Below are 15,450 nucleotides of genomic sequence, written 5' to 3'. Positions count from 1 at the left end.
TAAATATTTTTTAACTTCTCCAATTTACTGTGAAGATAAACTGTAAAAAAATGAAGTTAAAGATGTTGAAGAATGGTTGCTGCTGTAGCTAATGTACTAAAGCACGATCCGATCACTGCACAAACTACTCAACCGATTCTTCCTGCTACTTCGCCGAGATTTGTCCATGGCGGTTGGTCTCACAGATCTCGTTTCCCTTTCTCTTTGCTCAATTATGTACTTCCAAATTTAGAATTGCCGTTTCCAATTTTTGCGCGCTTGATTTAGTCAGGGAAATCAATGCTGTTTAATTCGTCATTTCCACTTTTTTACAGGAGTCATCCGGTACGACGCTCATGGATCTCATAACCTCGGACGGTTCGTCGTCGAAGCCCTCACCGGCGGCGTCGACTACGGCGGCGCCGCCCGTCGATTCCCCGGCGTCAGCTGGCGCGCCGGTGCCGCATGTGGCGGAGCGGAGGTCGAAGAAGGGGACATTGATGCAGATCCAGAGTGACACCATCTCTGCTGCCAAGGCTGCTTTCAATCCAGTTCGCGCCAACATTATGCCCCAAAGACAAAAGAAAAAGGTCTCCGATTTTGTGTTTCTATCTTACTTGAAAGTTGAGATATGCGGTGAAGTGAGCTAGGATTTGATTCGCCTGGGGTCATTTTTTTGATGAATCATTCCTTGGTCTTTTGATCTACCTTGAATTGATACTGCATTTCTGTTATGTATGTTTTTGTTGTTTCTTCATTCGAATGGAATCGAAGCTTAGTTATCTTTTGCGTCAATTATGGGCCGAACTCGATTTCTGTTCATAATGAACTTGCACACTGCTGTTATAACATGCTAATGTATTATGTAATGCTGCAACTTTTTTAGTGCTTGATGCTTTTATCTGGTTGTAACAGCCAGTGTCTTATGCCCAACTTGCAAGGAGTATTCATGAGCTAGCTGCCTCATCTGATCAAGTATTTTCCGTTAGCTTTTATCTCTAATTATTATTGTATGTATTTTATGGTGTTAAATAAGTTTTTCTCCTGATTTCCACTTTCTTGGTGTATATTCGTAGAAAAACTCACAGAGGCAATTGGTGCACCATGTATTTCCAAAGCTTGCTGTCTACAACTCTGTGGACCCGTCTTTGGCACCGTCACTTTTAATGGTATGAGTTTTCCACGGAGAATTTTCTACTGCTATTTTCCCCCAATCCATAAGACCTAGATCCTTGTCTAAAGGAAAACCTAGAGCTTTAATTTTAGCTATTTGATATTCTTTGCTATCAAGTTCAGATACCCAAAATTCATTTCTTAAGTTTTGTTTATAGATGTAACATTTGGTTTGCTTGCTGTGTAAGAATTCGACTTCAATCTTGGGCTGTGATATCAAATCATGAGATCATTTTTTACATTGTATACATCCAGATCATTAACTACTGAAGAGTACATCCACTAATAGTGAACAGATAAATCCTAATCAGACAAGAAAAAATCTAGGACAAGCAACAGTCATAAAAAACTGGAATATTGCGAATATAGTTGATTCATCCATATAATCATGTTGTGATGCACTTTTCTCAGTTGCCAAATTACTTATAACGGTCAATATTGTTTTCTAAGAATGAAAAGTGACTTTATCTTTTTGTTTATTCTGAAATCTAGCTGGACCAGCAATGCGAGGATAGGACTGTGCTGCGTTATGTTTACTATTACCTGGCAAGAATTCTATCAGATTCTGGTTCGCAAGGTTTAAGCCCTGGTGGTGGGATACCTACACCAAATTGGGATGCTTTAGCTGACATTGATGCAGTTGGAGGTGTGACAAGAGCTGATGTTGTTCCTCGAGTAGTTGAGCGATTAACTTCAGAAGCTTTAAATGAGGAAGTTGAATGTGAGTAATGACTCTTTCTTACATAATTTAACAAGTTATTATCCATCTCGTTTAGAGCTTACTTTTCTTGAATTGTATTTTTTTATTAATATTGAAAATATTTAAAAAAAGAACAATTTAAATTATAAATAAGATTTAGGGTTTATATTCTTTACAAGTCTGGTGTTTATATTCTTTACAAGTCTGGTGTTTTGGAGCATCCTTATTAGAAAATGACCATCACTTTTCTAATCCTTCATTGCATAAAAGTTTGCAGTCTTGTTACCTTTTGTGAAAAAAACGTTTAATTCTTACATACTTATTTGTTATTCAGCTGTTCTGTTGGCTGACCTTCACATTGGGTTGTTAATCTTTGAACATCATTCATGAATCTCTGCTCCTCACTGTGGTGCTTTGTCTTTAATTTTGAATTTCCTATACATGTGACCGCACTCCTCACTGTGACCGCACTGTTGGCTGACCGCACTTCCATACTTATTTGTTATTCAGCTGTTCTGTAGTACTTTAACCTGGCGAAGCATCTTGGTCTGCCACTTGATTCTCATCTAGTACAGACCTAGCTTCTCATTGTTACATCTTCTAAAATGTTTCTTGACTTAATCTCCAAGGTCAAATAGACCTGAGAGATAAGAGAATAATAAATAAATTCAAATGTAATGTCTTTTCCAAATTTCACAAAGCAATTAGCCCCAGTAGATATGAGGTGGATACCGTATATTTTGATAGATATCCTGGTGTAAGTCTAACTAGCTTATATGCCAATATTTTTTTTAATAAATATAATTCAATGCGGATTGATTCTGGTCTATGCTGGGCTTTGGAGAGATAGATAGAAGTTTACAATTTGGCCACAAGACGCTGGTTAAGATCTTGTTACTTTGGTGGTGATTATGGGACTGCTTTCTAGGTGTTCTAGGGTCTGGACAATGAAAGGAGCATTGTTACGATAATTTGTGTGTGTGTGTGGGGGGGGGGGTATGGTTGAAAGGTACATTCTGTGGAGTTAATTTTTCCATTCACCCACTGTGAAAACATGGAACTGCAAATGTTGGTAAGAGTAGGAAAAAGCGGAATAGGATTTGATGTGAATAAACTTTCAACATATCACTTGTTTTTCAATATTCTTGTACCTCTGGCTTGCATGGGGTTTTGGGTGGCTGTAAAGTTTCATATTTATAAATCAAATATTCAGATCTTCAAGTTTCACTTGAAATTACTGGTGCTGGTGTCTGTTAGTTGTAATTCATGAAAAGTGCTGCCTAGACAAAGTTTTATGTAATACCTGAAACTGAAGATCTGCAATTTATTTCTTTATGTTCTCTTAAAGTTCATCCTCGGAGGCTGCAAGCACTGAAGGCTCTTACTTATGCTCCTTCAAGCAACTCAGAAATCCTATCCAAGTTGTATGAGATAGTGTTCAGCATTTTGGAAAAGGTTCATTTAGTTTTAACTTTCTACCCAGTACCTATCTCTTATCTGGGACAAAAAACTGTATACCTACTTCTGAATACTCAAATAGAAGTTTCTGATTGCCAGGTTGGTGAACCTCAGAAGCGAAAGAAGGGGATATTTGGAATAAAGGGAGGTGATAAGGAGGTAATGACTGTAGTTATTGACTTCTTGCTTTCCTGTTTTTCTCTAACTTCTTGATTTTCTTGCTTCTGATTCCGCCTTAAACGTATCTTTAATGTAAAAACTTACATCTGAATCTGAGACATCCAATTGACTACAAATCTCAGGGCTAACTCCATCTTTTATTGTGATATCATATACTTGGTGCTCTTGGTTTGAGTTATTAACTTTATTATTTGCATCCAAACCAATCATAACTTATTGTGCCAGCTGCCAGCTGTATATACTGTTCATATATTTCTACCTTGAGAGATGGTGCAGAAGAATTGATAATTGACCTTTTTAGGATTTTTCGTACCCCTACAGCCTATAATGTCGTTCAGTTTTATTTGAAAAGAAATTATTATGATCTTTATCATCTATCCACCTGGATGTTGCCAGCTAGTTATAAGAATTCACAATCGTAGTCCTTGAGGTTTTTAGTTCAATTGATGTATGCTTTCTTGATGTTTAAGTGCTTCCATGCTTAACGTTACTTTTTCCTTTTTCTTATTAAATGTATGTTTAATTCAAGGAACTTTGGGTGGTTTGTCATTGACTAACTGGCTCTTTGACTTCATCTATATAGGTGGATTGATCTTACTAAAACTGATTTATTAAGCTTTTCTGTGTTTTTGGGACTGTTTAAAGTAAATGGTCAATCATTTTCATCTTTCTTTTGGTTGGTAATTCATCAGTCGGTCATCCGAAGCAATTTGCAATATGCAGCCATAAGTGCTTTGAGAAGACTCCCTCTGGATCCAGGAAATCCTGCATTTCTCCACCGGGCTGCACAAGGGTTAGCTTACGGTCTTTAATTGATGCTTTACTTACTAAGGATGTCTGGAGTGCAAATGTACAATGGTCTTTCTGTACTAGGCTGCTAGTTTTGGTTGTGCCGGTGCTGTATTTAATCTTAATCCCAATCCTGGTTAATAATATTCGATATTAGAGATTGAGCATGAGAAACTTTTTGGACCCTCTTTATATTTTGTTACTTACAAAGACACCCTTAAAGATATCAGTTAGTTTCTGCATCCAATTAGTTTACTCTATTTATATTACCAATCTTACTCTAATTATAACCACCATCTATCCATTAATCTTCATTTTTAAATCGTCTAAGACCCACCTATTTGGAATGACATTGCAGTGTTTTGTTCTCTGATCCAGTAGCTGTGAGACATTCCCTGGAAATTCTATCTGAATTAGCTTCAAAAGATCCATATGCAGTCGCGATGGCATTAGGTAATGTTCTGCTTTGAACTTTGAAGTTTCTCAGTATCTCGTTTTTGATTTTGTTCATAACATGCATATCGATAGGTGTTTACTTGGTGATAAGATATTCTTGTGATGGCCATTTTTACACATTTTCGTATCACAACTCATTGTTCTATATATATTGGAGTATCTCAATTTGCTAACTGCATGTCTTATTCTTCTTAATTCTTAAGAAATGTATAAAAAACTGTGGAGCCCATTTTTGAAAAAATAGCTAGCTATGGAAGCAAAACCATTTTAAACTGAACGTTGGATAAAACCCTTGTCGATGCAGCAGAGGTTCATTGTTTTTAGTTTTTCTTAAGACTTTTGGAGCCCTCCAAATGCTGGTATTTATTGTATGTGGTCATATGTTCTAAGCTGAAGAGCAAATCTTTACCCTCTTCCAGTATGTTCTGTCCCCCTTTCAGCATGTGCATGGACATATTTCTTTTTAATATCTCTTAAGAGAATACAAAAGATTGTGATCAACATATTAGTGGAAACCCTGTGGCCTCATTTAGCAGTCACTGGACACTGCAGACTCCGCAGAGGGTCCACCAGATTGTCAAACGGTGTGCGGACGATGAGTTGTGAAGTTAAAATTATGGTAGACAAATGGTTGTTTTTTCACCCAAGATTAAACTTGAGAGGCTCATTTGTGTATAGTTTGATACAAAAGGCGAGCACAAAAACGTGGATGAAACTTTTTGATATCTTAATGCTTGCTGTACTTCTACTTTTATTGCTAGGATGATATAGTATACGTATATTTGAATTTGAGATGTTAAATTATATCTAATTTTCATAATTTTTGGTATTTGCAGGAAATTATGTCCAACCTGGGGGTATGACCGATATCTTTTACCTTCTGTTCCCTTAGATATGTTTGAAACCTATCCTTGAATTCTTTTTTTACCATTATCTTCATCAGAGTTTCTATAAATCAGGGGCCCTGTACGATGTCCTTCATTTGCATGACGTTCTTGCTAGAGTTGCACTTGCTAAGTTGTGTCATACCGTGGCCAGAGCTCGAGTTTTGGATGGTACATGTTTATGAGTTTACCTTCTCTATGCAGTTTTACTTCTGAACTGTAATCTTAGATTATATAGAGATGACATCCGAATATTTGTGAGTGCAGAACGTCCAGACATCAAGTCTCAGTTCAATTCTGTACTCTATCAGCTTCTCTTGGATCCCAGTGAAAGAGTTTGTTTTGAAGCTATACTTTGTGTCCTGGGTAAATTTGATAATTCAGAAAGGTACCCATTAATACCATTGCAGTTTTCGCGTTGTCGTCATTAAATTTTTTATTTGGACCTTTGATGGGTGGCATTTGTACATAGCTGATACATACATATTTTTTAGTTTCCCAATATACTCCTAATAGTTCAATTATTTTTAAAAATCAATACAGGACTGAGGAAAGAGCTGCGGGATGGTATCGATTAAGTAGAGAAATTCTCAAACTTCCAGATACCCCTTCTATGAGAGAGATGACTTCTGATGAAAAGGATGCAGCTCCACCAAAGACCACCAAGGATAAATCTGCAAAAACTAGGCGTCCACAACCACTGATCAAACTTGTCATGCGGAGGTCATACTCCTCTTTTTGTTATACATTTGCTTGCTCAATGTGGCAAGGTGTCTACATTCTTTGTACATATCATCATTATGTATCTATATGAGATTCAAGCATTACATGGTGCTTTTGCTTTTATTTACAGATTGGAAAGTTCTTTCCGGAGTTTGTCTCGACCTGTATTGCATGCAGCAAGCAGAGTTGTTCAGGAAATGGGAAAAAGTCGTGCTGCTGCGTTTGCATTAGGTCTACAAGACATAGATGAAGGAGCTGAAGTTAATACTTTCTCTGACAACAATGACTCATATGATCCAGATATAAATCCAACTGCACCGTCAGAAGGTAGTGCATGTGTTACCTGCATTACCCTTGTTTTGATGTCCATCATTTCTTCTCAAAAGCCATGAGCTAGTTAGCATAGGATGAAACTTTTATTAGATGATCATGAATTATGCCATTTACCACCATTTCACAGGTGCAAACAATGCTTGTGTTGTATTCTTGAACTTTTAAATATCTTATAAGCTAAACCAGGTGGTTGTTATAACTTTTCATGTATTGGTCCGGGTAAATCCATTTGATTTTATAAAAAAAATTGAAATATTTCATGTCTTACTTTATCTTTTATCCTTACGAAATATCAGATCAAATAGAATGTTTAGAAGGGATATAATGAAATTAATCAACTTGTAAGACAATGAATTGATTGCTCATGATCGAGTGTCCCCGCAATTGCATGTCTTGTGGGTTGGGGATTGTCCTTCACTACTCATGAGGCCCTATTGGATGGTGCACTTTGCTGAGGTGTTGAATCAAATGGTATGGAAGGACCAAAGAGGAAGTGGTGGAAGTAATACGAGTAATATATGGATAATAAGTAAAGGAAATGAAGTGCACCTGTTGGAGAATTATACCCTTCTCTCTCACTGGTCAGTCTAGAGTTCATGTTCCTCCTATGGAAAATGAAGCAGAAACCAAGTTAATTCTTGTTGAACATTGAGTTGAGCTTAATTTTTTATTTTCCTTTAGGGTTGTGTTATCGGGGTGTGATTGTCGAATTCTTTCCTTCTATTGGTTTAATGGTTCTCCGTCAAATAGTCATTCTATGATGTGGACCTGGTTTAAGTAACTGTGCCACTTGCCTGATTGGAATCTGATACTCTCTTAGAATGTATTGCTTATTCATTTGGTTCTAAGCATCTGCCATTTCAGATAATCTATGCAAACTATACCTGGATGCTTGTATTTTTATATAATTCAACCTTTTCAACTTTATTTATGGCCGTACTACTTTGCTTTATGACTTTCCATATTCTCTGGTAATATATTATGTTTTTCTATTCTGCTATTGTTGCCAGGTCGCAGAGTTCCCCCAGTATCCAGTGGGATTGGTTCGAAGGACACAATTGCAAGTTTGTTGGCTTCACTAATGGAGGTCGTGCGAACAACTGTTGCATGTGAATGCGTATATGTACGTGCAATGGTGATTAAAGCACTGATATGGATGCAAAGTCCATATGAATCTTTTGATGAACTGGAATCTATAATTGCTTCTGAGCTCTCAGATCCATCTTGGCCAGCAACTTTGTTAAATGATATATTACTCACGCTGCATGCTCGTTTCAAGGTACTAAAGATGGAAGGAAACTATGGTTAATATTTCTAGACATTATCCCCTCTTTCTTTTGTGGCTCTATGAATTTTAATCTTTTCCCTCTTCTTCCCCCTTCCACCCCACTTTTCTTCTCTTAAATTCTTACTATTGTGTCTATCATGGCTGGAAAAGTTTTATTTCTTTAGGCTAAAAGAAATAGTTTTATTTTCATTTTTGAAGTGGCTAGAATTTATTAAGTTTCATATATTTTCTTCTCTTATTTCAGAAATTAGTGCTTCTTGTCTTTTGACTCTTGCTTCCCTGGAAATAGATTGCTCTTCTATTATGTATATATATTACCTGTGTTTTGATGAAACACATCTTTAAACATTTAACACTCTCAACTTAAGCTTAATTATAATCTTTCAAGAACATGCTATGTTCTTACATGTCCACTTTCTCATTTGTATTTTTCAGGCCACACCAGATATGGCAGTCACTCTTCTTGAAATTGCTAGAATATTTGCAACTAAAGTTCCAGGGAAGATAGATGCTGATGTTCTTCAACTACTGTGGAAAGTATGCTTAGATGATCCAGTCATATTTCTTATTGCTCTACTTTTTTTTTTAATTTTTACCTAACAGCATATGTTTCCTAGACTTGTCTTGTTGGAGCTGGACCTGATGGAAAACACACGGCCCTAGAAGCTGTCACAATAGTTCTCGACTTACCACCCCCTCAACCTGACTCAGTTTCCGGACTTACCTCAATTGATAGAGTATCTGCCTCTGATCCCAAGTCAGCACTTGCTTTGCAGAGATTAGTTCAAGCAGCAGCGAGTTATATGCTCCACTAGTAACATTTTGCATATTAAGGTTTCCCAACTGACAATTTTACCATATGCTAAGATGCATTTCAATCATTTGTAGGTATGGTTCCTTGGAGAAAATGCAAATTATGCTGCCTCTGAATATGCTTGGGAGTCAGCAACCCCACCTGGTACTGCATTGATGATGCTGGATGCAGATAAAATGGTTGCTGCTGCAAGCTCACGTAATCCGACACTAGCTGGCGCTCTAACTCGTCTTCAAAGGTGTGCTTTCAGTGGAAGCTGGGAGGTTTGTATCGTGTTCCTTGATTTCTTCCTTGCCCTGATGGAACTTGAAAAACTGGCTGATATTTGAGCATAATTCCTGCACGATCTCGTATTTTTGGTTTACAGAATTTGGAGGTACAGATTATTAATCTAGGCCACACTTATTGTGAGATCTATAAATTATAACCCTTTCTCATGGTAATAAAATGATCTGGTTGCATTTTTCCTATGAGAGCTTAAACTCATAGATGCCTTCCTTCTTTTCCTCCTTTTGGCCTTAATGTGCTTGAATAAGTGTGAATGCGATGCTGTTATTGCTATCAGATCCACCTTTAGAAGCCCTTGGGTATGCATTTATATAGTGTATCCAGAGTTCAATTAGTATAGGTCCTTGTTAGGGATGGACCGATAATAATAAAGTGAGGGTTTCGGAAGACGTTTCATAGTCAAATTTGTATCCTTCACTTCATCATATATCGTCTTGTTTTCACAAACCTATTGTTTCTTTTGTTTCTGATCTACCTTTGCCTATTTAGGGGTCTCATTAGCAAAATGAGTAAAGTTTTGTTAGGGTTTATTATTTCAGAGTTACAGTGGTCTCTTTGTCTTGAAAAGAAGCAATAATTTTTTAGGTCGACTTGACTGTATAAAAAAATTATCCAAAGAAGGGAATGCTAACATGGGTTTCTGTGTGTGCATGCCAGATTCGCATTGTTGCTGCTCAGGCTCTTACAACTATGGCAATCAGATCTGGTGAGCCTTATAGGCTCCAGATCTATGAATTTTTGCATACATTGGCTCAAGGTGGTGTACAATCTCAGTTTTCAGACATGCATACCAGTAATGGTGAAGATCAGGGAGCAAGTGGTACTGGCCTTGGATCTTTAATAAGTCCTATGCTTAAAGTCCTTGATGAAATGTATAGTGCCCAAGATGAACTGATAAAGTAAGGAATACTTTCTACTATCTCCCAGTTTTAACTTTCTTGATGTGCTTCTCAATTTTGTTTTGCCCGTGAATGTTAGAGAGATGCGCAATCATGACAATGCAAAGAAAGAATGGACAGACGAGGAACTTAAGAAGCTGTATGAGACTCATGAGAGGCTGTTAGATCTCGTCTCGCTTTTTTGCTATGTTCCAAGAGCAAAATATCTCCCTTTAGGCCCAACAAGGTACTTTGTCCCATCTACTTTACCTCTTAGCTGATGATATTGGATTCTAACTGTCACCTGAGTGATGATATGGAGACTTCATTCCTGGAAAAAAGAGGGTTTAGAGTAAAGCAGTAACAATTAAATAACAGGAAACCAAGAAGAGTAATTTTAATATCCAATAAACAAAGTATCAACTAGCAAATCCTACTGCATATATGCAATTTTGTTGTAGTTAGTAATTTCTTACAAAATGTATGCCCCCATGGAACCATTGTCCTTCAGTGTACATAACCGTTTTTCTGGTCATTGTAGATGTTGATAACAAAAATCTCAGTTCCTAAAAGAATCAATCTAACTGCTTTTCATTTTATTTTATTTGACATTTTGAAACAGTGCCAAGCTGATCGATATCTATCGCACTCGGCACAATATAAGCGCATCAACAGGTTTCAATGACCCTGCTGTTGCTACAGGGATTTCTGATCTTATTTATGAAACATCCAAGCCAAGGGTTCCTGATCTTATTTATGAAACTGTCAAAATGAGGTCAGCGGAGCCAGATGCACTTGATGATGACCTTGTTAATTTTTGGGCTGCAAATCTAGCTGATGATGGTGCACCTGCTATGAACAGGGTAAGAATCAATGAGCATGTCTAACATCTAATGGTACTTAGAATACAAATATCAGGCTAAGGAATGACAATAATTTTTCTTGTTGGCTGCAATATATTAAGTAATTGCACACTTCCTGCTTTGAGATTGTTGCTGCACTTAGCTACTGGTAACAACTTTTATAGTAGTAGTAGTTTATGTATATTTATGTTTATAAACATATTGAGTGAAATGATTGATGTATTTAAACTCCATCTACTTATAGGATTTTTAGATTGAGGACTTAGGAATACCATATAGTTTTTTCGGAAAGATGTTTGCGCATATAATTATTTGCCATGATATCTGCCATTCCCGTTAATGCACATTTCTATTCCATTTTGGCAGCTTTAGATGCAAAAAGGGTAAATCACTGTGTTAGATTATCGTCCCAACCCTTTGTTATTTATTGAGGCTAGATTGGAGTAGGTCACTGTTCGAGGATAAGAATCCTTAGAAGGGTATGGGATAACTGGATAGCTATAGTTTAGAGTTGCCCGGTATGTTTAAAATCACTGACAGTTATAGGGTTTTCGGATAATTTTACTTAGGATGTCGATATTTTTTTTAGTATTACACATCCTTTTCGGCAACTTACACTTTCTGATTCGTTTATTGGACTTTTTGTTTCTTCATAAGAACCCCCAATATAATTTCTTGTTGTACTGAAGTGTTTAATAGTATTATGTTTTGCCCAATAAAGGAAATTGTAACCAATTATCTTAATATGCCATGCTCCTGCTCTTTTATCTTGAAGTGTCAAACGGTGCCGGGGAACTTATCAATCAAGCTAATATTCTGATTGAATTATGCTTTCCTTGCCTCTGACTGATTGCTGTAACTTTCTTGTTATTTGGACTTCGAGAGATTCACTTTTTACTTGCTGGGTTTTCAGGTCAATGAATTTCTTGCTGGTGCTGGTACAGATGCCCCTGATGTTGAGGAAGAGAACATAATTTCCAGACCTTCTATGAGCTATGATGATATGTGGGCCAAGACTCTATTGGAAACGACAGAAAGGGAGGTTAGGACCCCTCCTGGTTCTTTGAAATCTATATCCATGGTAGACAGCTTTTTTAAATATCTGTGGTCTGCAGGGATATGACGCAAGATCATCTGGGTCTTCATCCCCAGATTCAATAGGATCTGTGGAGACATCCATTTCCTCCCACTTTGGAGGAATGAACTATCCGTCATTATTCAGCTCAAAAGCATCTACTCGTGGGTCTTCACAGCCCAAGGTATGAACAAATTTTCATAGAACCTTCTTTTGTTTCCATCTGATAGCATATTATGGCCAAAAGAAGTTTTTTTGAATGATAATTTAGTCTTTCATTGAAGTTATATTGTAGCATGTGGTTTTTATCAGACATAAGACCATCTCCAACATTATTAAAACTCATTCTCAATATATTCTGCTCATACCATTCTTTAGATTTTGTCTCCACTATACCTTTATGTATAAGTTATCAAATCTACAAATGGAACCTTTTTTTATATTCAAGAAATTTAACAATTATCCATATGTATATTTTTGACCTGTTCGGAAAAGACCTATAACCTCTAGTTTGAAGGCTTAGAGTATAGCGGTTGGTCGGAGCAAAAATTGGGGTTTGTGTATATCTTGTCTACACATCCAAAAGTGATTATATACATTAATGAACACTTTTGAGTTGCAAGCAGGAAAAGCCAAATGCAAGTAGATATGGTGAATATGAGAGTCCTGGTTCCCCGGTTAGATACTTGAACTTCCTTTTTATCCCACATTATAATTGTTAAGAAGAAAGGGTAGTTTGATGTAAAACTCTTTTCAGATAAGAGAAGAACCTCCACCTTATTCATCACCTGATCATCAAAGATTCGAGTCATTTGAGAATCCCTTAGCTGGCTCAGGGTCTGGGTCCGGGTCTCAAAGTTTTAGTGATGGACGGCCATCTTCTGGGAATCCACAGTTCGGGACAGCACTCTATGACTTCACTGCTGGTGGCGACGATGAGGTGAGTTACATTTACATATTCAGCTGGCTAATTGCAGAAGCTAAGTTATGCTTAATCTACATTGCAACTGCTTTAATGTTATAGCTGTAATTTCACGTGTGGATAACCTCATGCTTTCTAATATCTGCAGCTAAGCCTTACTGCTGGTGAAGATCTAGAGATTGAGGATGAAGTAGATGGCTGGTATTATGTAAGTATATTGCACGTTAATATGCTGTGTTAGATTATTTCAAGTATCATATAGTCTGAGCATATAAACGTACATATTGTGACTCTATCAGTAACATAAAACAGTGCCTTCCTTCCACTGAGCTAAACTAGTTTTTACTAGCTGTAGTAGTAACATTTTTTCTATCTATGGTTAAAACTGATGACTTACTACACCATTAAAACTTGATTGTTCAACTTCTGTTATCTTTGAACATTAACTAGGAACCTTTTCTCCATTAGCAGAACTGTATTTTCATTGTTGGCCTGCTTGTAAATGTGATTCGTGATTTTATAACAGCTCGTGTAGTTTGTTAACCCCGAAGCTTCTGTGCAGGTCAAGAAGAAACGACCAGGGAGGGATGGAAAACTGGCTGGGCTCGTCCCTGTGCTGTACATCACCCCATCTTGATGTGCATGGCTTGTATTTTATTTTGTTGTAGGCTTGTAGAACTCTTCATGTAACACTTCATTGAATCAGTTATTTTATTCATTGTGTATGAAATTGAGATTTAGGGATGTCGATAACGACGGCGTCCGGAGTTTCTTCATCTATGTCTGCCATTCCTTCAAAAGCTAGATGGATCTTGACATTTTAATGGAATCACTTCATAGAGATTTATAAAAGTGACGGTTACATAGATGTACATTTCATCGCGCTCCAAGATATTATTCGTGCAATCCCAAAATATTTAATTCCTCACCCTCGAGAAATTGAATACTTCCTCCATCCATGAAAATAGAGCACAATTGTCATTTCTATGAAAAATAGATCACATTTAAAAAACATAAGTTTTTACAACTTCTCTCTTACTTTTTTTACCTTCTCCCTTAATAATACTGTATACCCCACATTCCACCAACACTACTTCTCTTTTACTTTTTTTCCTTCTCTCCTATTTTTTTTCGTTTCTCTCTTATTAATAATATGAACCTCACATTCCACTAACACTACTTCTCTCTTACTTTACCAATTCCACATTAAAACTCATGTCATTCACAATGTGTCCTATTTTTCGTGGATGGATGTAGTTTATTTTTCAGAAGTTTCATTTTTAATCACCGTATCGCATTCAATAACCAAAAATTTTATTATTCGAAAATTGCGGGTGTTACAAGGCGCAAGCAATCGACGATTCTTTGGAAAATCTGTTCGGTAATTCTAAACTGTAGAAATTCATGAATTAGGGTTTTGATTCCTTATTTGTGAATTATATGTGTTCTAGCCTGCAACTGATTGTTTAACATGTGAGTAATTGATCTCATAATCAGTTAAATAGATCTGTATGCATGATTTATTTGTGCTTGCATGACTTCCGTTGTGGAAGGAGCACCAAACCCAACCAATTGATATCAGAGCCATTTTTGGCTCTGAGTATGCTGATTAATTTCATGTTATGTGAATTGTTTGGATGCATGAGTTTCTTCTTTTGGTTTGGGTTTTATTTGTTTTTGGAATGAAACCGTAAAATGAAGAACGGCTAGGTTCCTCGTCGAGAGAAGTTTGGGTCACGGATCATTAGTCAATTACATAAGTGTTGGTTTTATCAAATTAGTTGAATTAAGTGTTGATTTATCAAATTTGTTATAAAGTTAAATTTCTATTATATGAAATGATATTTGGAGATGAAAAACAAATTAATAATGTCATACTCATGGTAGTTAGTTCATCAAAATTAGATTGGGGAAATAATTGTAGATTCTAAGCATCGCGGTTTAAACATTTTAAATTCTTCATAAAACAAAGTTCGCAAATTTAATACGGTTTAAATCTAAAAATCACTTAATGTTTCCAATTATTTCATTTCAATTCGATATTAATATGTTAGATTTATTAGTATATTAAATTATAAAACAAATAAAATTGAATTCTAATCTGGTTCCCGGTTAGGAACCGGTTTTTTAAAAGAACATGGAACCAGAACCGGAACCGACCGATTAATCCGGTTCCTCAATGAACCGATCAGTTCCGGTTAACTTAGAACCGGAGAACCGTTTAAGCACCCCTAATCTTAGGAATTGTACTACATTCTCTATTTTCTTATAATTAAACCAAACATAGAAATTTCAAAGTTAATATTTAAATTAGGACTTTATTTATTTAATTAGAATTAATCCAAACACTTAAAATTAATAATCAAAAAATCAGATTACTTGTCCAAGAGTACAATCTGTGCCAAACAAACATACCCTTACTAGTTTATCTAAAATTGAGGTCCACCCCTATCATAATAATTACTAGCATTCAAATACTTCTGGACAACCCCATCAATATAAAAAATATTTGGGGTCCATACTTATATTTGCAACATAGTAGGAATCCAATAATGTAAATTGTAATGCATATTCCCAATAAGATCCAAATGCAAAAAAATCAAAACTAAAGTTGGCGTTTTTAACTTTTATTGAGGAGGCCGATTCA

At 36.3% G+C, this 15,450-nt stretch overlaps 1 protein-coding gene across 3 annotated transcripts; it reads left to right on the top strand.

Annotated features, from left to right (window-relative positions):
• The first annotated feature begins 57 nt into the window (after window positions 1-57).
• Window positions 58-13,669, top strand: LOC121784844. 3 transcript variants are annotated; one of them, XM_042183093.1, is made up of 27 exons: window positions 58-216; window positions 315-569; window positions 895-954; window positions 1,056-1,148; window positions 1,645-1,873; window positions 3,201-3,307; window positions 3,410-3,469; window positions 4,183-4,283; window positions 4,638-4,732; window positions 5,572-5,592; window positions 5,695-5,790; window positions 5,887-6,007; window positions 6,163-6,342; window positions 6,473-6,669; window positions 7,686-7,954; window positions 8,399-8,500; window positions 8,581-8,757; window positions 8,852-9,040; window positions 9,723-9,964; window positions 10,044-10,190; window positions 10,566-10,806; window positions 11,720-11,848; window positions 11,922-12,065; window positions 12,508-12,558; window positions 12,639-12,821; window positions 12,952-13,011; window positions 13,366-13,669. In XM_042183093.1, the coding sequence occupies exons 1-27, from the start codon at window positions 73-75 to the stop codon at window positions 13,438-13,440; spliced, it is 3,768 nt and encodes a 1,255-aa protein (XP_042039027.1). In that variant the 5' UTR covers window positions 58-72; the 3' UTR covers window positions 13,441-13,669. The 3 variants fall into 3 exon arrangements, with proteins under 3 accessions (XP_042039027.1, XP_042039026.1, XP_042039029.1); XM_042183092.1 differs by having other exon boundaries at window positions 12,505-12,558; XM_042183095.1 differs by having other exon boundaries at window positions 70-172; window positions 12,505-12,558.
• Window positions 13,670-15,450: the final 1,781 nt, after the last annotated feature.

The sequence above is a fragment of the Salvia splendens genome, chromosome 21 (assembly GCF_004379255.2).
Source record: "Salvia splendens isolate huo1 chromosome 21, SspV2, whole genome shotgun sequence".
Lineage (NCBI taxonomy): Eukaryota > Viridiplantae > Streptophyta > Magnoliopsida > Lamiales > Lamiaceae > Salvia > Salvia splendens.
The sequence above is the reverse complement of the archived record's forward strand: the minus strand, read 5'-3'. Positions and strand labels throughout refer to the sequence as shown.

What these genes read in the sequence shown, in the direction of transcription:
- LOC121784844 (XM_042183092.1), top strand. Translation starts at nt 73, where the DNA reads ATGGTTGCTGCTGTAGCTAATGTACTAAAGCACGATCCGATCACTGCA. An exon ending in TCCAACTGCACCGTCAGAAG is followed by an intron (nt 6,670 to 7,685) that starts GTAGTGCATGTG and finishes TATTGTTGCCAG; the next exon opens with GTCGCAGAGTTCCCCCAGTA. An exon ending in TGGAAACGACAGAAAGGGAG is followed by an intron (nt 11,849 to 11,921) that starts GTTAGGACCCCT and finishes TGTGGTCTGCAG; the next exon opens with GGATATGACGCAAGATCATC.